General features: G+C 41.5%; 1 protein-coding gene and 1 pseudogene across 5 annotated transcripts in view; one reads left to right on the top strand and one right to left on the bottom strand.

Moving 5' to 3' along the window:
• Ddhd2 (DDHD domain containing 2) overlaps positions 1-16,264 on the bottom strand; it is a 31,282-nt gene extending 15,018 nt beyond the window's left edge. The window contains exons 1-9 of one of the 5 annotated variants that reach the window (XM_085680745.2): positions 16,139-16,264; positions 14,809-15,034; positions 13,950-14,140; positions 11,944-12,033; positions 10,781-10,901; positions 7,369-7,458; positions 4,982-5,117; positions 714-922; positions 404-471 (exon numbers count right to left, since the gene is read on the bottom strand). In XM_085680745.2, coding sequence (XP_085536871.1) covers positions 404-471; positions 714-922; positions 4,982-5,117; positions 7,369-7,458; positions 10,781-10,901; positions 11,944-12,033; positions 13,950-14,140; positions 14,809-15,028 — 1,125 coding nt within the window. In that variant the 5' untranslated portion in view covers positions 15,029-15,034; positions 16,139-16,264. Of the gene's footprint in view, positions 1-403; positions 472-713; positions 923-4,981; positions 5,118-7,368; positions 7,459-10,780; positions 10,902-11,943; positions 12,034-13,949; positions 14,141-14,808; positions 15,035-16,058 lie in introns of all 5 variants that reach the window. The other 4 variants (XM_085680746.2, XM_085680743.2, XM_085680744.2 and 1 more) reach the window with 4 other exon arrangements.
• Positions 3,940-4,056, top strand: LOC125414567 (U6 spliceosomal RNA; annotated as a pseudogene).
• Positions 16,265-21,469: the final 5,205 nt, after the last annotated feature.

Here is a 21,469-nt window from a genome sequence, read left to right as displayed (position 1 = left end):
TATTCATGGGAGACTTTGACTGATGAAGAGATAGGTTTCATCATCATGTTTCCAGTTGGCTTCCAAACATGACTTCTATAAGCCATCCAAGTCCCTCTCCACATCCTTACACACAATCTACAATGAACTCAATGGCTACAACTCTATCCATATACTAGCAGTGCATATTTACAGAGACGGAAGGCACCATACTTATGTTACAATATGGCAGTGATTTATAGAAGCAAAATACTGTCTTGCTTCTATCACCCAAGAATCACAATAGATAATTACCAAGCTGTTAAAATAAATATACATTTAATATTATGGCATAAGACTAAACTCGGCTAAACACAAAGGTTGAAAATCTAAAAGTCCTTAGTATGAAATACTACAAGAGAACCTATCTAAACTTCTAAATTACCTTTTCACTGTCAATATCCCCAAAAGAATCTTTCTGATTTGTTAGGATATCAAACAATATAAGCGAACCTATAAGTAAAATAGAAGAAGGGACAATTTCTAAGACATTGGCTGTCTTTTATACAAAAAAGTTAAAAGCCAATTACAAATGTAAGAAAACCAACAGAGAATCTTTCCAGTTTACCACCACCCACCAGCCCCTTCCCAATTCTTCATCACAGATGTCTTGTGGTTCTCTGAATCTATTACTGATTACGACTGTGTTTCAAAATGTGAAAATCCTCTCTGGCTACAGGGAATTCATTTGTTACCTAAACTATGACCAGCAATGGATACACCCCCTTTGAAATCAGGGTTCCTCTGCAGAAAAAGTGTATATATTCGGTTCATTTCAGAAGCTACTGTGTCCACGATAGTCTGACAGTAGGTGGGGCTATTGTAAAAGAAGACATCCAGAATTGTATCATTAGTGAAGTGTCTGAGGCGATTAATGCTGGGCAGGGTTATCCGTTGAAGATCTCTGAGAGGGAAAAAAAAAAAAAAGATTATTTTGAGCAGAAAACCTAAATCCAGTACATTACTACTTCTAAGCTATTATTTAGCTTACTCTTAAAGCTTAGAGTCAAACAGGCAACATTATAAGAGATACCAGATGGAGAAAAACCGGGGCTTGAAAAAATGTGTTTAGTGAAACAAAAAAGAAGCAATCAAGTAGACAACTCAGGTTCTTCAATACAGAAATGAGCTGGAGGAGAGAAAAAAAGAAAAGAAAAAGAAGAGAAATACAGAAGTATGGTATAGAGACTAGAGACATGCTATCTGAGGCTGATGGATCTCTGTGAGTTTGAGGCCATTAGGGTCTATAGAGCAAGTCCTAGAACAGCCAAGGCTATGCAGAAAAACCCTGTTTTGAAGAAAACAAAACAAAGAACAAACAAAAGAAAACGAGAGAGAGCGAGAGAGAGCGAGAGGTCATTTAAGTTCAGTGCACTGACTTTGGATCCCAGTTTAGAAAAAACAAAAATGACAACCCATCACTTTGTAGCCCAGGATGCCCTTGAACTTGTTATTCTTCTTTTTCAGCCTCTCCAGTAAGGGATTAGAGGTGTACACCACCATCCTCAGCATGGATTTCAATTTTAAATGTGTGTATACATCTGCGTTTGTATACATATATAAAATATTAGTCAGACACTGGAAATTGGAATTATTTCCCTATGAGAATGGCCTTTTACTCCTGAAATTGCCAAAAAACATCACCAAGGATTTATCAACGGGTACCCAGGGGATGAGGAGGCTCAAACACTGATTGGGGGTTGCCAGGAGTTTGGAGTAGGTGGGGGAACCCCAGCTGTCCCTCCTCCTTCTAATGTCACAGAAAAGGGTACTCTGGTCAGCTCCCTTCCCTGTGCCCCCGATATCCAGTTTTTCTCAGGATGAGGTAGATTAGGGACTTGGGATAAGGTAAGGGCCCAGATGGGGAAGGGCACTGGGGAAAGGGTCCCATTTCACATGTATTCACAGTACTGATCTTCCAGGGAGCAGAAACTGGTTTCTATAACATTAAGAACATTGTAAGACCTGGCATGCTGGCACACACACCTTTAACCCCCAGCACTCCAGACAGAAGCAGTCAGATCTCTGGAAATTCAAGGCCAGCCTGATTCACATCAAGTTCAAGCCAGTCAGGCTACATAGTGAGTAACTGTCTCAATTTTTTTTTTTTTTTTAAAGAATGCTGTTTAGGCTAGGCATGGCAGGTTTAACAGTAGAAACAACGTTGCTGGCATGAATTTATCTTCACATTTATTATCAAGCAAGCCTGGTACTGGAAACCTAGTTAAAAGTCCATGGCCCAGGAGTCATAGACATAGGAAGGAACCTACTAGCTATTTTGCTACATGGATTAATGCTGACTTCATCCTTGGTAACAGGTGCTCTTCTGCAGTGGGTAGCAGTTCATTCAGAGATTTATAACTGGCCAAATGAAAGAACCGGTGACTGCTGGGTACTCAACCCTACATGGGACTTCTATAGTAACACCTCCAAAGCTCTGGGAACAATGCAGCAGAGAAGGCAGAAGAAGATGTGAGAGCTAAAGGCAGGGAGAGATGCTGGGAAATGCTGTCTTCTGCAATGGTATGGCTGCTGCACTCCTGAACTCACTGCAGTCACGGTTACACAGGAACTAAAAATAATAAATCTGCACAAGGCCAAGTCAATAAGATCAGTCAACATCAAGCATCAGTAACTGGATGTAGTGAGTTACACACAAAAGACATGAAGGTGGGAAGGAACCTGTTGGAGATTAACAGGACAGTGGAAGGGACGTGTTGTGAGTAAATATCATCAGGATACTCTGAATACGTATATAAAATACTCAAATAGGTAAAAGATCTTTTTCAGATGTGTGATGATGAGAACATAGCTCAGGATGCTTCCCTAGTAGCATGCACCAAGCACTGCATAACTAACTAGGTGTGGCGTGCCTGCAATCCTAGCACTGTGGAAGTTTGCGCAGGAGGATCAGGAATTCAAGAGTTTTGGGGCTAGCATCTCATGTAGACTAGACTGACCTTAAAGTTGTTATGTGCTAAAGACGACTTTGAACTCTTGCTCTTCCTACTTCCACCATGCTAGGATTATAGGCATTTGCTACTAAACTAGGTCTCAGGAACATTTATTTGGTAATTAAATTTTTTTTTGAGAATTTTGTGTATAAATGTAGTATATTTTGTAGAACATTTTGAATGGTACTGATTTACTGAATAAAGTGTACATTTTAAAAAATAATATATACCAGGATTTCTTAAGCTTGTGATCCCTCTTCATCCAAAATATGCTTAAGTGACCCCAGGTATGTAGGTGTAGAAAGTATATATATCATACACTCAGAGACTCCCGGTATGTACATATATAAAATGAGTAAATATCATATATTCAGAGACCCCAGGTATGTAGATACATAAGTATATATCAAACATTCACTGATAGTAAATAAAAATTCTTTTAAAATAAATCTTTGATAGCATCCAATTTTACCATTTATTAAAGATGAAAGCAAATTTGCATACTAATATGATAGACATGCTTATTTATTTTTATATGAAAAACAAATGCTAGACTGGTGAGATGGCTTTGTAGTTAAGTGTTTAACTACATAAACCCCACGGTGGAAAGAGAAACTGCCTTCCAACATTTGTCCTCCTTGGACTAACACATGTAGAGAATGTGGCTGCATACAAACATGTACATGTTTGTGCATGTGCGCACATATACATACATCTGTAATTTCAAGTAAAGGATTTCTGGGGGGATCATTTTTTTTTCTTAAAAAAAGATCTCTCTACAGGCTGGCTGAAATTCACTATGTAGACCATCCTGCTCTTGCACTCAGTCTACCTGTCTCAGTCTCCTGAGTTCTACAATTAAAGGTACGTGTTATCACATAAGGGACAATTCTTTACTTTTAACTAGAGAAATCTAAAGACAAAGAACTGACCATCACTTAATGATACATCTCTGAGAAATTATACAGTGGTTGCTTCTACAGCACATATACTAAAATTAGAATGATACACAGAAGATTAGCATTTGCACTGTATGAAGATGACACGCAAATTCATTCAATTTCAGGAAGCATTCAATTTTTTTTAAGCCACAAATTTGATCTGATGTATGTCAAGCAGGCCTTTATACAGTGGTAAGTGGGGGAAGACATGCAGGCAAAACACTCATACATAATTAAAGAAACATAAAAGCTCCACATTGAAGCTGTACACGGTAGTACAGCACATGTCTGATGTCAATACTGGGACACTAAGGAATGAGGATCAAGACTTCAGAGTCAGCATGGGATACATAGAAAACCCTATCCAAAAGAAAGGCTGTGTTGGGAGAAGGATCTAATCCTGCATCATCCACGAATCAGTGACCCTCAATGCTGGTGGGCTGGGAATGTGGCTTTGTAATAATAGAACTCTTGCCTGGCATGGGCAAACCTCAAAAACTGCAAAACAGAAAGCATACATGAGAGAGAGAGAGAGAGAGAGAGAGAGAGAGAGAGAGAGAGAGAGGGAGAGGGAGAGGGAGAGGGAGAGAGGAGAGAGAGAGAGAGAAGAGAGAGAGAAAGAGAGAGAGAGAGAGAGAGAGAGAGAGAGAGAGAGAGGTGCCCTTGAGGACAAGGCTTTCTTACAGGATTAAGAGGAGGCTGGTGTGGATCTGTTGGAGGAAAGGGCAAGAAAGAAAGAATACTAAGCTGATGTATAAAAAGATGCTGCTTTCAAGAGAAGCTTATTATTATTATTTGGTGTTTTGAGACAGGGTCTCTCTATGTAGTCCTGACTATCCTGGAACTCACTATGCATACTAAGCTGGCCTTGAACTCACAGAGACCCATTTACCTCCACCTGTCTCTGCTTCCTGAGTGCTGGAATTAAAGGCATATGCCACCACCGCCAGGCTAAAAATTTTATTTTTAGTACATAATCAGCCATAGCAGAAATGTCCTTAAGCATAAAGATGATTAGAAAATATTACAATCACAGTTAACAATTTAAGGGTGTAAGGAAACACTTACATATCTACCCCAGTAGAATGCAAAGGACTGTGCCAATTGACTGGAAGAAATTCTACTCTTCCAATCTGCTGGTTTTCTTGGGCTTTCTTGAAATGTGTCTGTAGCAGGTTCAAGGAAACACTTCGGAAATCATTAACTAGAAGAGAAAAGTAACTTCTGCATCAACAGCGAAGCAATTAATACACAGACTCAGGATGCAACAAAACATGCAGTAGCTGCTGCCTAATGACATCTCCTTGGAACACACGCTGCCTGCAGACTAGCTGAGGAAAAACTAAGACATTTAATGAGGAGATGTTCATTTAATATAAAGCTTGGGTTTACCATATAAAATATTATAGCAAAAGAAAACATACTGAACGGTGGTGGTGCACGCCTTTCACCCCAGCACTAGGGAAGCAGAGGCAGGCAGATCTCTGTGAGTTCAAGGCTAGTCTGATTTACAGAGTTCCAGGTCAGGCTCCAAAGCTTAAAAAAAAATAACTGACATCAAAATTGTGTCAATAGAATGGTTTCATTTTTTTAAATCACATGACTCCATGTCAAGAGTCTTAAAATCGTGATTTACTCTAGGTGATACTGTTTTCCTGTTTGTTTGATTTTGCGTGTGTGTTTGATAGAAGCAGCATCAGCTAGTTGGTCTAGCAAAATGCTCAGTAAGTAATGGTGCTTGCCACCAGGCCTGAAGACTGCACCCACATGGTAGGAGAGAACTTACTTCTCCTGACTTCCACAAATGTGCTGTGGCACATATATGCCCATACACAAGCACAAATAAGAAAATGTAATTTTTAAAAGTTTAAAAATTATTTCTAAAATAAGTAGTTGAAGGGCTCTCTCAGTGGTTAAGAGCACTGACTGCCTCTCCAGAGAATCCAGGATTCAATTCTCAGCAGCCACGTGGCAATTCTCCGCTGCCTGTAACTCTAGTTCCAGGGGACCTGACACCCTTAACCAGACATACATGCAGGCAAAACACCAATGCACAAAAAAGAAAAAAGAAAGAAATAGTCGAAGTTCATTAAGAAAGAAAAAAGCAGTAGGGAGTGATAGTTCACACCTTCAATGCCAGCACTGGGGCAAAGACAGGTGGAACCCTTCAAGTCGACGACAGCTGGCCCTCATAATTAATTCCGAGCCTGCCAGCGCTACATAAGTGAGAGGCTGTTTTTCTTTTTTGTTTATTGAAACAGGGTTTCTCTGTGTAGCCTGAGCTATCCTACAAACTTGCTCTGTAGACCAGGCTAGTCTCAAGCTCAGAGATCTGCCTGCCTCTGCTTCCTGAGAGCTGGGACTAAAGGCATGCATTAACACTCCCAGCTGGAGAGACTGTTTAAAAAAACAAAACCAAAAACAAAACAAAACAAAAAAATCACAGACAGACAGAAATAAGAAATAGGCTAGTGCACTGGCAAGACAGATACTCAAAAGTCAAATTTCCTGGTTTTTAAAAGCATCCATTAGCCAGTACTTTATATTTTTTTAAAAGAACATTTTTAGCTAGGCATAATGGTGTACTCCTTTAGTTCCAGCATTTGGGAGACAGAGGAAAGTGAGTTCAAAGCCAACCTGGTCTACAGAGAGAGCTCCAGGACAGCCAGAGGTACACAGTGAGAGCGTTTCAAAACAAAAACAAAAATATTTTTATTTTACTCATATGTGTGCTTTTTCTGCATGTATGTCTGTACCACATGCATGCATTGCCAGCAGAGGCCAGAAGTTGGCATCAGATCCCCTGGAACTGACAGTCATAGGGTGTGAGCCACCTCATGGGTGTTGGAATCAAGGCTTGAAACTCAGGAAGACCAGCCAGTGAGTACTTTTAACTGCTGAGTCATCTCCTCACCCCTAATACTTGAGATTAAAAAAAAAAAAAAGAAACACACACACACAGCTGTTCAACACTCTTATCACATCAACCTGAACCTTGAAGATAATAATTCTAGTTTATCCAGAACCACTGCCAAGTAGAAGGGAACTCCCAAGTGGGGCAGACTTTAGATAGCATCAAGCTTTGAAGACACCACCTTTCAAAATTAAGTTCTATTCATGGCTTAAAGCTTGAGGTTTGTCATGGTATTAATTGCAGCAATAAGTTTCTATTGTTTACTTAAACTCCCATTTTTACTGTTCTCTCTAAATTTGGCTATGAATAGGCTGGTTAAATCACAAGCAACTCACAGTGATTAGAGGCATGTTCACTCATGGATTACTAGCTAAGAGTATTAAGTCTCTGGAAATTCCTAGACGCTTCACTCCCTTGTCATCATCTTTAGCTCTACAAATCTTCTTATGGAGCTAAGACAACAGACCAAAAGACAATGCTCAATCCTGGCTCACAGGATATAATTCTTAAGTGATCTATCGTACAGGCTCTGCAAACCTACCACATTGAACAATGCTTCGAAAACGGAGATCACAAGCTGGTCCAATCCCATGGACTATAAAAACTAAGTGATCTATTTGTAAAGGTTCCCCTAGAAGTAAAATTAAAAAGAAAAATTAGATATCAGGTTACCAATATATCAAAATTTAAAATAAGAGACAATTTAAAAACAAAACACTCACATATTTAGCTATCTAGTAATAGTACATTAATTTTCTAATTTTTTTCTTAATTTTTTTTGGTGAGGATCTCACTATATAGCTCCGACTGGCCTGAAACTCACTATGTAGTTCACACTAGCCTTGAACTCATAGCAATCCACCTATCTGCCTCATGAATGCTGGGACTGTAAGTATTCTTTAAAATGTCCTTGAAGATTTTTTCAGGTTTTAAAACTATTTTGAAGTAACTTAGTATAGAAAAAATACTAAGAAACCCCCATGCACTCTTTAAAAAACCCCAAATTTCTTTGCTTTAGTGTTTTGGTTTGACCTTGGGTCTGGCCCAAGTTGACCCTTAACTTGGCGTGGAGTTGAGACTAACCTTGAACTGATCCCCTTGCCCCCCACCTTCCAAATCCTAGGATCATAGGCATAGGCCACCACCAAATTCCAGTTACAAATTCATAATCATATTAATTTTACTCTGCTTTCTTCTTGGGTGTATAGATACACATGTATTTATTTTTTTTCTGAATTATCTGGAAGTAAACTGACTTCATCACTAGGTTTCATGCTTCCTCAGAATGTACCTCTGTGTAACACAACAGTGACCAAATCCACATATCGATACATTCTTCTTATCTAATTGTTGTACTCTTACCAATCATTCCAATAATGTCTGTCATGGTTTTAAAGACTGAAATTTTAAGTTTATCTTCTTTGGGGAGGGAGGGTTGAGACAGCATCTCTCTACATAGCTGTAGCTGTCCTGGAACTCACTATGTAGACTAGGTTGGCTTTGAATTCAGAGATCTGCCTCCCTCTGCATCCTGAGTGTTGGGATTAAAGGCGTGAGTTATTATGCCCTGAATCCTTTTTAACTTTTTCTTTTCTCTCTCTCTCTTGGTTATTCGAGACAGGGTTTCTCTGTGTAATAGCTCTAGCTGTTTTGGCACTAACTTTGTAGACCAGGCTGGCCTTGAACTCACAGAGATTTGCCTGCCTCTGCCTCCCAAGTGCTGGGCCCACCACGGCCCAGCTAATTTGCTGGTTTTGAGAGAGTTGCTTGATAAAGTGCAAGCTAGCCTGGCACTCACTACGAAGCCCACAATGGGTCAAACCAGGATCCTTCTGCTTCATCCTCCTGAGTGCTGAGATGCTGAGATTACAGTAAGTGCCACTATGCCTGGCTTCAATTCATCTTTTAAATTACAATAATTCTAAGATTTTGTTCAAGAAACAAATAATTTCTTCTGCAAGAGAAAAAGCACTGTATAATTTAGCTAAATATGTTTAAAATTAACCATAAATGACCGTAGGTAGCTAGCAATAACCATTAAGTTTCTTCTGAAAAAGTTTCCCTTAGCTGAAAATGAAGGACAGAAATTACCAAAAACAAATTTCTAGTTAATCAGGAGGAATCAAACTTGATAAAACTGAACTAAATCAGTTCATTTAATACAGTGGCTTCTTGGTGAGAAGTGACTTCTGATGAGTCTCCTGCTGTCACAGTATGTACAGCGAGGATGATGGTACAAATGCCTGTGATTCCAGCACTTGGGAAATGTACACTGGAGTAGACCAGGCCTGAATTATACAGTGAGACCACGCCTCACAAAAAAAAAAAAAAGTGTTTAGGTGATGGTGGTGCACACCTTTAATCCCAGCACTCGAGGAGGCAGAGAAAGGCTGATCTCTGTGAGTTCTACGAGAAAGTACTAGGACATGTTCCAAAGCTACAGAGGAAACAAACAAACAAACCCAAAAAGAATAAAAAGCCAGTATTCACTTCAGAAGCACATATGCTGAAACTGGATCAATACAGAGAAGATTAGCATAGTCCTTTGTTAGGATAGCCTGCTGGCTGTTTTTCACCCAACTCCATGGCTGTCCCTCAAGCAAATGCTGTCCTAATCCACAACTGCAACTCTGTTGCTACCAGCAGCGGTTCACAGCCACTGAGGGAAACATTATCTAGATCTCTATTCCTCTGTAGAAATCAGGATTCAAAGGTTGAGGTGGAATTCTGCTAGCTGAGAGAGACTGAATCGCAACTAGCAAACCTTCTCCTTGCTCGCGTCTCCTAAAAAACCCATGAGACCTTCTCTTGGCTTCCACTTAAGAACACTTGCTACACCTGGTTCCTCCCTACCACTTCCTGCCAGCTAGCTGCTGATGCAGCCTCCTGAACACAGGTTAATTTCATTTAATAAAACAAATGTCTTTTGCATTTTAAAAATTATATTTAATAAACAAATGCATGTTTTGCATTACAAAAAGCAGCAAGAAGAAATATAACACACCTTAAAATAATATTCCACAACAATAACCCACAAATTTGTGAAGCATTCTGTATTTCTGAGAAATAAATGGTTCAGAGACTAGAGATCAAAAGAAAAACAAACAAAAATCAAAACCCAGAGCTGAGGAGGTAGCTTGGTTGGGAAGAATGCAAGAGCACAGAGACCTGAGTTTGAATCTCCAGCACCCATATAAAAATCAGTGCACAGCTGCCCATGCTTGCATCCCCACCACTGGAGAGACTGGTCAGTCAGGTTAGCCTAAACAGTGAGCTTCTGGTTCAGTGAGAGCCTGTCTCAGGGAATAAGGTGAAGACTGATAGAGAACATACCTACTGGTCTCCCCATTCATGCTTCTGGACACAAACACCTGAACATTCACATGCTTGCACACACACATTACCCAGAAGTACTTCAGTTGGCAGAATGCTTGCCTAGCACACACAAAGTCCTAGGTGGGTTGGCTGGTTGTTTGTTTTGAGACAAAGTCTCACTATGTAGCATAGGCTGTCCTGGAGCTCACTGTGCAGATCAGTGGGTCTCAAACTCAGAGATCCACTAGCCTCTGCTGGAGCTGTGATGTGCACTACCACGTGCAGGGAAGCCCTAGGTTCGATCCCCAGTACAACATAAACTAGGTATAATTGAGGCACACCTGCACTCTCAGCACAAGAGGGATGGATGCAGGAGTACCAAAACTTTAAAGTTATTCTTAGCTACAAAAGGAATTTGAGGCCAGCCCTAACCTACATGAGACCCTTTGCCAAAAACAAACAACAACTAAAACCCAAACAACTTAGATGAAATGATATTGCTCTTAATTTAGAATAAGGACATTAATTAAAGACCATTTTTAAGTTTCAAAGTAATGTAACATCAAAGAATAAAAGGTCACAATTTAAACAATAAACCAACATATCAGAACATAAGAGAAAATAATGATTAACATTACCACAGTGAATATCAACAGGGATGTTCTCAACTCCTCTTTTTACTGATCTTGGTCGCCCTTGCTCTGTGGAGGTTGAACCCCATTCATCAGACCCTGCAACTGGCTGGTAATGCACCATGAGCTTAAACAGAAAAGATCAGAGTAATATAGTCTACATTAACTTATGATTTCATACGTTTTGAATGACAGAAATACATCTTTCATATACCAAACCTCAACTGGAACTTTGAGAAGTAACTCCTATAGACTAAGATGAGAACTCTGAAAATACATTAGACTAACAGATATTTTAATAATAACCTATGCATGGCCCAGGTGTGGTGGTGCATGCTTTTAATTCCAGCATAAGGAAGGCAGAAGCAAGAATTTTTGTGAGTTTGAGTCAGTTTGATCTACATAGCAAGTATGACCTACATAATGAGTTCGAGGCCAACCAAGGCTCCACAGTGAGACACTGTCTTTAAAAACAAAACAAAACAAAACAAACAACAACAACAACAAAAAACCCTATACATGAAAGACATGCTTACATAATGTAGATGGTTTTCGTAATCTATAGTGGCATAATTTTCCCTAAAAAAATTATTTAGGGTTGGGGAAATGGCACATTGGGCAAAGCACTCACTGTTATCATAGTGTAGGACCTGAGTTAAAACCCCTAGAGACCATGAATGATGGACACAATAGCACAAGCATCTTAATACCAATGCTCTTGAATTGGGAGTCAGAGCACAGGTTCTAGGAAATAGAGACAGAGAAGCCTTAAAGGTTTGTGGACTAGCTAACAAAGAAGAACTCTGTCTCCAGGTAGAACGGGTAGATGGGAAGTTAGAGGACATTCCCATCTGTCCTCTAACTTCAACAAGCACATTGCTGTATGTGCACACCCACATTCACACATACATCATACACAAATCACACACACACATAGACACACACACTAATGGATACACCATACACATATAAAATAAAATTCTTATGTAAAAGCTGAATGGAGTAAATAATGACTACCAGTATTAATAACTTTTGAAATAGTAAATTTAATATCAACTATGCCAAAGGTTATCCTATGTGGCGTCCACAGAACAAAAGATAATGGTTTTGCTTAGTAATATCTTAACCTTTGATCTTATTCTCAGTAACATGCTTTTACTTCACTTTACCTTTGGGTTGTGTAATACAATAATTTCTCTGTTTGGAGATTCTAGTTTCTTTTTCCATTCATCCAAAGTTACAGCAACCATGTATGTTTCCTTAAAATAAAACATATTTTATATTATACTTTGTAAGTACTTTTTGTTAAACCTGAACTTATTAATGAAGTCCAATAAGAAAATCATTCTACAACTTAACCAATTTATTTTAAAATTCTTGGTAGTGTAATCCATGCCTTGCATATAGTAAACAAGCACTCTACCATTGACCTATATTCCCCAGCTCATTAGCATTTTTAATTTTTTAAACTATTTATTTATTTATTTTTATTTTATGTATGTTGGTGTTGTACCTGCACGTCTGTCCGTGTGAGGAGGCCAGGTCCCCTAGAACTAGAGTCACAGACAGTTGTGAGCTGCGATGTGGGTGCTGAGAATTGAACCTGGATCCTCTGAAAACAGCCAGTGTTCTTAACCACTGAGCCATCTCTCCAGCCCCCTCATTTGACATTCTTTTACAATAACCAGCAGCCAAGTGTGGACACTATACTTGTAATCCCAGCATTTGGAAGGCTAAAACATGAAGATTACTGTGAATTTGAGGCCAGCCAGAGAAACACAACAAGACCTTGTCTCATAAAGATGCAGTGTCTCAAAAAGGTAAGAGTGCTTGCCTAGCATAAAAAAGCCCAAATTCTATCCCCAGCAAAGCATAAAACCAAGCATAGTGATGGATTCCAAAAATCCAAGGTGATAGAAGCAGGAATATCAGAAATTGAAGCCATCTTCAGATACCTATCAAGTTTAGGGCCGGTCTGGGCTTTGTGAGACTCTGTCTCAAGAAACAAAACAAAACAAACCCTTGTCTCAAGCAAAAAACAAACAAATAACAACAGACTAAAACAAAAAAATACTACTTTAAATTCTATCACTATTCGTATTGACACACATGTTAATAACATTCTGTTTCGAGTTCAAGAAAACCAGCATTATTTCTCAGAGCAAAAAACTACACTAAAGAAAGAGCACAGTGGGTTAAGAGCGCTGGCTGCTCTTGTGAAGGACCTGCATTCAATTCCCAGCCCCACATGGCAGCTGACAACCATCTAGAACTCTAGTTCCAGAGGCCACAACTCCTTCTTCTGACCTCTTTGGGCACCAGACATATATGGTACCCTTACACACAGGCAAAACACTCATTAAAATAAAAAAATTTAAATATGGTTAAGTGTCATGGTGCACGCCTTTAGTTCCAACACTCAGAAGGCAGAGGAAGACAGATCTGAGTTTGAGGCCATCTTGGCTACACAGCAAGTTCTAGAACACCCAAAACTACATAAAGAAATCTTGCTTCAAAAAATTAATTAATTAATTAAAAAATAAAGATAAAAAGATTGCACCAGGCGATGGTGGTGCACAACTTTAAATCACAGCACTCGAGAGGTAGAAACAGGTGGATCTCTGTGAGTTCGATGCCAGCCTGAACTACAGAGCAAGTTCTAGGACAGGCTCCAGAGCTACAGAAAAACCCTGTCTCAAAAATCAAAAGATTTGTTTTTGGTCATATTGTAAATGTTAACAATAATTACCATTAGGGAAACATTTCCATTCACTTAAGAGGTATAATACAATTGTTTTTCTTCTTTTTTCTTTGGTTTTTCAAGACAGGGTTTCTGTTTAGTCCTGGCTTTTCTGGAACCCACTCTGTAGACATACCAGTGTGGCCTTGAACTCACAGAGATCTGCCTGCTCTCTGCCTCCTTAGTAGTAGGATTAAAGGCATGCACTACCAGCACCCAGCTGGTATAATTTCTATAAAATTTAAAATCTAAAATTAAAGCTTTACTGTGAAACTAACTTGCAAAGAGAAATTACATAAAGTATGATATAAAAGCAGGCAATTTTTTCCTGGAAGTATACAAAATATGTTAGAAGAATTAAAACAAAACAACAACAAGTAAATGACAGAAGAAAACATGAAGAAAATGGTAAGTAAACCAGAAGCAGATGAATACCTCCAAAACTTGGCTGAAGCTCTCCGAGTAGGGAACGTACTTATTGTCTTTGTCTCCCTTGTAAAACCAAGTACATCGTCTCACTTCTGATGGTGGTTCGTCCCAATACACAGCGTACCGCATCCTTTCCCCTAAGTGAACGTCATATCTGCCCCCATCCGTGGGAACAACTCTCTCATTACAATCTTTCCCTAGCAAGAGTTGCAAAAGAGAAATGAAGTGCAGTATGCCACAGTAACTCTCCCAAAATAAAACCCTAAGTTACACTCTTCGTTTCACGTGAAACGTAAAGTATCGACTTGGTGACATATTAAAGCAAATGGAATTTAGTTCATACCTTTCTCATGAACTACTTTTCTTAGAAATGTCAGAAAACCAATCATAAAAAAACCCGATCATATTTTAAAGAAAAAATATTACCTGAACAGTTTTTCTTTTTCTTAGACAATTAAAGCCTCTTACACACCCACCCACACAACACATACACACACACTCTCACACTCATACAGATACACACATACACACAGAGATTTTTCTGAAGTTTTTGCTTGAGGGATAAAAGGGAAAATTAACGACAACCACAATGCTATACCATAAACAACACTATTGTGTCTCATGAGAAGAGAACAAATGACATGTTAGTTCATTCTGCAGGTTGACACCTGACTCTAGACACATACGTTCCAAGTAAAAACTCAAACACAAGCTAGACTACAGAAAATATTGGATAATATGCAGAAATTTAGTGAAGTTTTCAAAGAACAAAAAATGTAAAGCTCCTAAAATGTAACTTTAATAGTGATGGCAGTAAGGGTCATTACTTTGTAATTTGAGAGATTAGTGGCCGTCTTCTTCTTACCAGAGCCATGAGCCTCTTCGAGCTGTTGGGAGTCGTCGGAGTTGAAAGGGATCCAGAGCTCCTTAGAATCTATTATCTTACAGTAAAACCAATGTGAAGAGACAGGTTCGTACAGGCTGCCCACATCCATGTCGATCAGCTCAAAGGAACTAGAGGAGTTTGATGAAGGGGATGGATCTGACTGAGACAGCTGCTCCTGGTGCAATTCCACTGATGACATTTCGCTCTAGAACACAAAATAAAATATCAGAATTATTTTGCCTCTATTAACACTGTAAAATTTCATGTCCTACCCCCACCCCCGCCACTCAGACAAAATGATCATCTTTTGGAAGCCATTCTTGAAAACAAACAACAAATTATAAAAGTTACATAACTTAAAACAAAAATATAAAATTATTTGGGAAAGGGAAACAAAATGTTCAGCTTCACCCTTCTGCTCTGAGCTCCCAATTCTTAGAAAACTAAAACGTATGGTCAGATAATGAGCTCTTTAACAAACACAGAAATTTCAAGAAACACACGGTCAAAACTGATTGCAACAAGATATTTCACCATAATCTTCAACCTAAACGTAGCACCAAAGGCTGAAAATCTACTGCTTCCAAGTATGGGGGCATACAGTGTGTCATATACTCGTAACAGGTAGCTTAAAACCTCTGACACATTACGGTTACACATTTATATAACTATTCGAATCTTAAAAATACGAAACACACAAATAGTCACTTAAGAATCATTTTGGCTGATCCTGCAAATGTTCTTCAATAGGGACTGTGGAACATTTAACGCCCAAACAGGAACTCTGCCTGCAGCCACAGTTGCTCACCAGCCCACGGAGACTGGGTGCCCTGCCCAAGTTCGGGTGCAAAGTAACAGGTGACCTCAACAGCCTCCTCCACGGAGAATGACAGACGAGTTTGCACCGCAACAAGACTCAAACGCGGGGCGAACTAGCACCGCAGACGTCGATGATAAACCCAAAGCCCTGCGTGGAGATGCATGAGCAGCATCCCTGCTCCCGCGGGGCATGGTCGGACTGCAAAGCCGAGCGCAGGGACAAACGCTCCTCGGGCCTCCCCGTTATCCCCGAGAGCCTCGGCCTGCCCTCACTCCCGACAGACTCCTGCCGCCAGCTCCAGGACCCGCGCCCCAGCCGGGCGCAGCCGAGCCGCCCACGGATGCCGTGGGGTCCAGAGGACACCGCAGCCCACCCCCGCCCCGCCCCGGCCCGGGTGCCCCGCGCCGACCTGGACTCGCCTGGCAGCGCCGCCGCTCGCGCTCTCGGCCCTGGCCCAGGGAGCCGGGGCATGTCCCCGCCGCAGCCTACCTCCCGACCCGGGCGGGGCGAGCGGGCGGAGCCTGAGGCCGCGCCCCAATCCCGCAGCGCGGGCTCCGCCGAGGGGCTCCCGCAGCGGTGACTGGTGTGCCTTGAGGGAGGCGGCTCGTCCAGTGAGAAGCTGAGGCACCGGAGGACCGGCCGAAGTGTCGCGAGAGGTGCGGGGCTCGCGCGAGATGTAGCGCCTCCTGCGGGCAGGCGTCGGGCGCCGGGCACGCGCCGGGCACGCGCTGGCGGTGTGGTGTACTGACGGGGCGGCCAGGGTGCGGCGGCGTTGAGGGAGGAGCCGCCGACGTGACCCTTCTGGACCCACGGGAGCTGCTCGGAGCTTCCCGGAGGGGACTTGGGCATCCTGATCCCTGGGGGGTCCTGACAACACCTAATGGGCCGGACTCTGGGGATGGAGGACGCAGGGATGGGGACACAGGGATGCGGGACACAGGGATGATGGATCTCTCTACCGGAAGGGCTGGAGGGCAGCAGGGTATCTGGTGTTCCCCTAAGGTTTGGCTTCTCTCCATTCCTCCCTCCCTCTCTCTCTCTCTCTCTCTCTCTCTCTCTCTCTCTCTCTCTCTCTCTCTCTCTCTCCCTTTCTCCCATCCTGCTCTCACCTTCTCTCCCTTCTTCTCTCCTCCTCCTTTCTCCTCTCTCTTCTCTCTGTCTCTCCTCTCCCTCTCTCCCAGCCCCCCCCCCCCGAAATCTGGATTGAGAGGTTTCCCAAAGAGCATCCCTGGTCTAGCAGGAGTGGAAGCTACAAGCAGCAGCAAATGAGGTATTTTTGTCCTAGGTGGTGTAACCTGGTGGAGGAGGAGGCTCATTCACGTAATCCCAGCACTCTGGAGACTGAGCTGTGGCTTGTTGTTGAAGTGCCACGGGAAGGAAAAACAAGATGCTTTAGTATTTTCTAACTTGGTTATAAGGCAAGAATTTGAAGCATTTTCAGAAACTGAGCAGGAACTGAACGTGGACATTTTTTTTTTATCACATATTAACTCTACAAATCAGCAGCTACACACAAATATCCACACGTTTACTATTTATTGGGTTTTTGTTGTTGTTGCTGTTGTTTGGTTATTTGGGGGTTTTCGAGACAGGGTTTCTCTGTGTAGCCCTGGCTGTCCTGGAACTCACTCTGTAGACATAACATTCATGTATTTGTGTGTATGTCTGTGTGGCATGTGTGTGAGGCTTCATGTGTGAGGTCAGAGGACAACTTGCAGGTGTCGATTTTCCTTTCACCATACAGGTCCTAGGGATCAAACTCAGGTCACAAGAGATTGTGCATGCTGGGCAGTCCAGTCGATCTAGGCAATTCCACCAGCACCATCTCTTTTCTTTGTGTGTGTGTGTGGGGGGGTATTTACTTTTTTAAAAAATAATCGCTGCCTTTTAAAATATTATATATGCAGTATTCTACCTACATATATTCCTATAGGCCAGAAGAAGGCATCTTATCACATTATAGATGGTTGTGAGCCACCATGCGGTTGCTGGGAATTGAACTCAGGTTCTCTGAAAGAGCAGCCAGTGCTCTTAACCTCTGAGCCATCTCCTCAGCCCCTGGCATTTACTTTTTTAAGGTTATTTTACTTTGTGTCTATGTTTTGTCTACATGTATGTCTGTACATCATATGTGCGCCTGGTGCCTGTGGAGGGCAGGAGGAATCAGATCCCCTGGAACTGGAGTCGCAGGTGATTGTAAACTTTGGCGCTCTGCAAGAGCAGCAGTTGCTCTGAACTGCTGAGCTAGGTCTCCAGGCCTAGGCAAGAGCTCTGCCTCTTGCCTATGCTGTCCATCCAGTCCCACAAGTGATGTTTATCAATAGTAAGTTGCGATTTGGAATCTGAAAACATATTAACAAATTTCTCATATCTTGATACCATTAAAATTTATCCAACATACCTTGGATTTAGTTGTGAGTTTCCTTTGTTGTTGCTTGAGTTTTAAAATAGTTTATAATTTTTTTGAGATGGGCTCTTAGGTATCCCAGGCCTCAAACTCACTATGTAGCCAAAGATGAACAATGACCTTAACTGTGATTGTCATGGTTCCACAAAAATAGTATTGCTTCTGTTACTCTTGGAAGCCTCTCCCAAATCGCAAGTGTCCAGGGGAGTCCCCTTTGTGAACTCTAGTCATTCATGTGCCCACTCTGACCTCGGAACACAAAAGTGGTTAGCACAATGTCTGCCTTAAAGTTCATAGTCCTATCGGAGAATAGAACAGGTAAACAGATGGCTTTTTCTTAGTGAATGCCATAAAAATTGCAGGCACTAAATACACTGGTAGTAATCAAATACCTGGGTATACATCCAGAAGTCCTCTCTTCAGTAGACCTTTGGCAGTATCCAAGAATCTGATGTGTATGTGTATTTAGAATCTGCATTTTAAGTAAATGCTCCATATGATTTAGATGGATCTGTACTTTGAGGAACACACTACCTCATAATAGATTTTAGATTCCCATGAAGACCATTGAGTGTCTGTTGTGTGATGTTTTTGCTCTTTTGGCTTTTTAGGGAGCCCGCCTCCCATTATCCCAAATAAATCACAGAGTCTTATTCTTAGTTATGAATGCCCAGCCTTAGCTTGGCTTGTTTCTAGCCAGTTTTTCTTACCTTAAATTTTCCTGACTACCTCTTCCCTCTGGGCTGTTGTATATCTTTCTTTCCTTCTTATTCCGTGGCCGGCCCCTGATGTCCTCCTTTCCTTGTTCTCTTGCTCCTCATTATCTCTCCTATTTATATTCTCTGCCTGCTATCCCCGCCTATCTTTACTCCTGCCTTGCTACTGGCCGATCATCTCTTTATTAGGACTATCAGGTGTTTTAGACAGGCACAGTAACACAGCTTCACAGAGTTAAAACAAATGCAGCGTAAACATAAGTCACACATCTAAAAATAATATTCCCCAACAGAAGAATCTATGTAGCTTTGGCTGTCATGGAACTGCTTTTGTAGTCCAGGCTGGCCTTGAACTCATATATCTTGCCTCTGCCTCTCTGGCTGAACGTGGAACTTACTGATTTTTGGCAGGATGAGCTGGGTAATAAGTCCCATGGGTCCTCCCCATTACTAGGTTCTAGGTACACACTGTAATATTACATAGACATTAGAGATCAGAATATTTGCATGGTAAACTTTACCAGCCAAACCATCTTCCTAGGCACAAGAATTTTCTACAAGCAGTTTTGAGTTTTCATTGTAAATCATACTGGAAAACCCACACATGATGGAGAATCCTATAATCCCAGCAATTCTATAGGAGCCTGAAGCAGGAGTATCTGAACAAGACCTATCTTTAAACAAAAACAAAACACATTTGGGGCTGTGGTAGCACAAGTCTTTAATTCCAGCACTCATGAGCGAGGCAGAGACAGGTGGATCTTTGTGAGTTTGAACCCAGCATGGTCTACAGAGAATGTTCCAATGTTCCAGGACAGCCAAGACTACACAGAGAAACCCTGTCCCTGTCTTGAAACAACAAAAAACCCAAAATAAAAACAACAAAAAAACCCATGTTTTTTGTTTTCTGCACTGCCCAGGGTGGGGTCCACACAGTAGCTTTGTTCTTGACTTGTGTTACATCTTTTTGTATTGTTTTTTTCGAGACAGGGCTTCTCCGTAGCTTTGGTGCTTGTCCCAGAACTAGCTCTTGTAGACCACACTGGCCTTGAACTCACAGAGATCTACCTGCCTCTGCCTCCCGAGTGCTGGGATTAAAAGCATGTACCACCATCACCTGGCTCATGTTATATCTTAAATGGAAACCTCCACACGATGTCTGGAGCCCTTGATATCCTGCAAATGGAGGAGGCTTCTCAAATTGCTTGCAACAGGAACCCATTTAAGTGGCACCAACCTTTACTTGAGATGAAACAGTACATCTACAAAAGGATAAATGATAGCCATCTATGTCATAAATTTGAAGAGGACCTGTGCAGTCTGAATGCTTTAATAAAACTTAGAGCCACCAATCACGCGTTGGCGTCATATTAAAGACAGAAATTAAAGCACTTTGAGTGTCATCTAACCAAGGCAAGCTAGATTTGAATTCTCTACTTTGCTCCATCTTGTTATTCCTGACTGTGTATGAATCTGAATTTCTGTCTGCTTGAATATTGTCTTTCCCTCTTTCCCTGTGTGTGTGTGTGTAACAAAGGGCTTTGTTCTCTCATTGCACAACACAGAAAGCATCACATAGGGAGGAATAAAAGATACTTTATAGAAAGAGTAACAAGGGATGAAATCACTGACTCCCAATTGACCCCAACTAACCCAGATAACAAACAAGCACAGTATCTCAATGCTGCTCCCAGCACTATGGTAAATAGTCATTTCGTAAAGAGACTTTCAGCCTATTTGCTATTTGCAGCAAATGATGACTGTAACACACAAACACTGCTGTGTGGGCTGGGGCGTGGAAGAGTACATAACTTAAATTACAAAAGCTATGCACTTGCTTAGGTTGTAAAAGCTGATTACATGGGAAAGCCAAGGCAAGTAAGGGTGGTTGTTGCACAATTCTCTTAAAGGAAGATTAAACAGGCCGAGTGGTGGTGGTGCATGCATTTAATCCCAGGACTTGGGAGGCAGAGGCAGGTGGATCTCTGTGAGTTCGAGGCCAGGGTGGTCTACAAGAGCTAGGTCCAGGACAGGCTCCAAAGCTACAGAGAAACCCTGTCTGGGGGGGAGGGGGGATTAAACAGGCTGAGTACACAGTAGAATAGCAGCCTATATTAAATCTGGCTGTGAGGTTCAGCCAAAGTTCCAGTCTTTTCCATCATCACAGACCTGGGAAAGCTGCTGCTGACAGCTTGTGCCACTGCTGCTATAAAAACCCTATTGAAGCTGGGCGGTGGCAATGCACATCTTTAATCCCAGCATTCAGAAAGCAGAGGCAGGTGGATATCCCTGAGTTCGAGTCCAGTCTGGTCTACAGAGCAAGTTCCGGATACCCAGAGCCATATAGAAAAATCTTGTCTGGAAACCCCTACTCTTCCCTCTTCCCCCCTCCCAAAAAGGTACAAATGAAAACCCTGTTGATGTCAGCATGTCTAACAGGGATACTGGCCAGTGGGCTGTGCTCAAGTTTGTTGCCCAATTACTGGCTGCTTCATTCCCAAGACTCTGAGTAAGCAGATCCAGGCAGCATGCTGGGAGCCTTAGCCTCTGGTTAGTGACTGAATGCAAAACAAACAAACAAAACAAAACAAAGAAAAAGCAAAGAAAGCTCTATCAACTTTCTACCCTCTCAAGGTTTTTCCTAATAGACAACTTAATCTATGCCCTTCAACCTAAAAAAAAAAATCCAATTAACTT

This window comes from Myodes glareolus, chromosome 23, assembly GCF_982192425.1.
Source record: "Myodes glareolus chromosome 23, mMyoGla1.1, whole genome shotgun sequence".
In the NCBI taxonomy this organism is placed as follows: domain Eukaryota; kingdom Metazoa; phylum Chordata; class Mammalia; order Rodentia; family Cricetidae; genus Myodes; species Myodes glareolus.
This window is presented reverse-complemented; position numbering and strand designations above follow the sequence as displayed.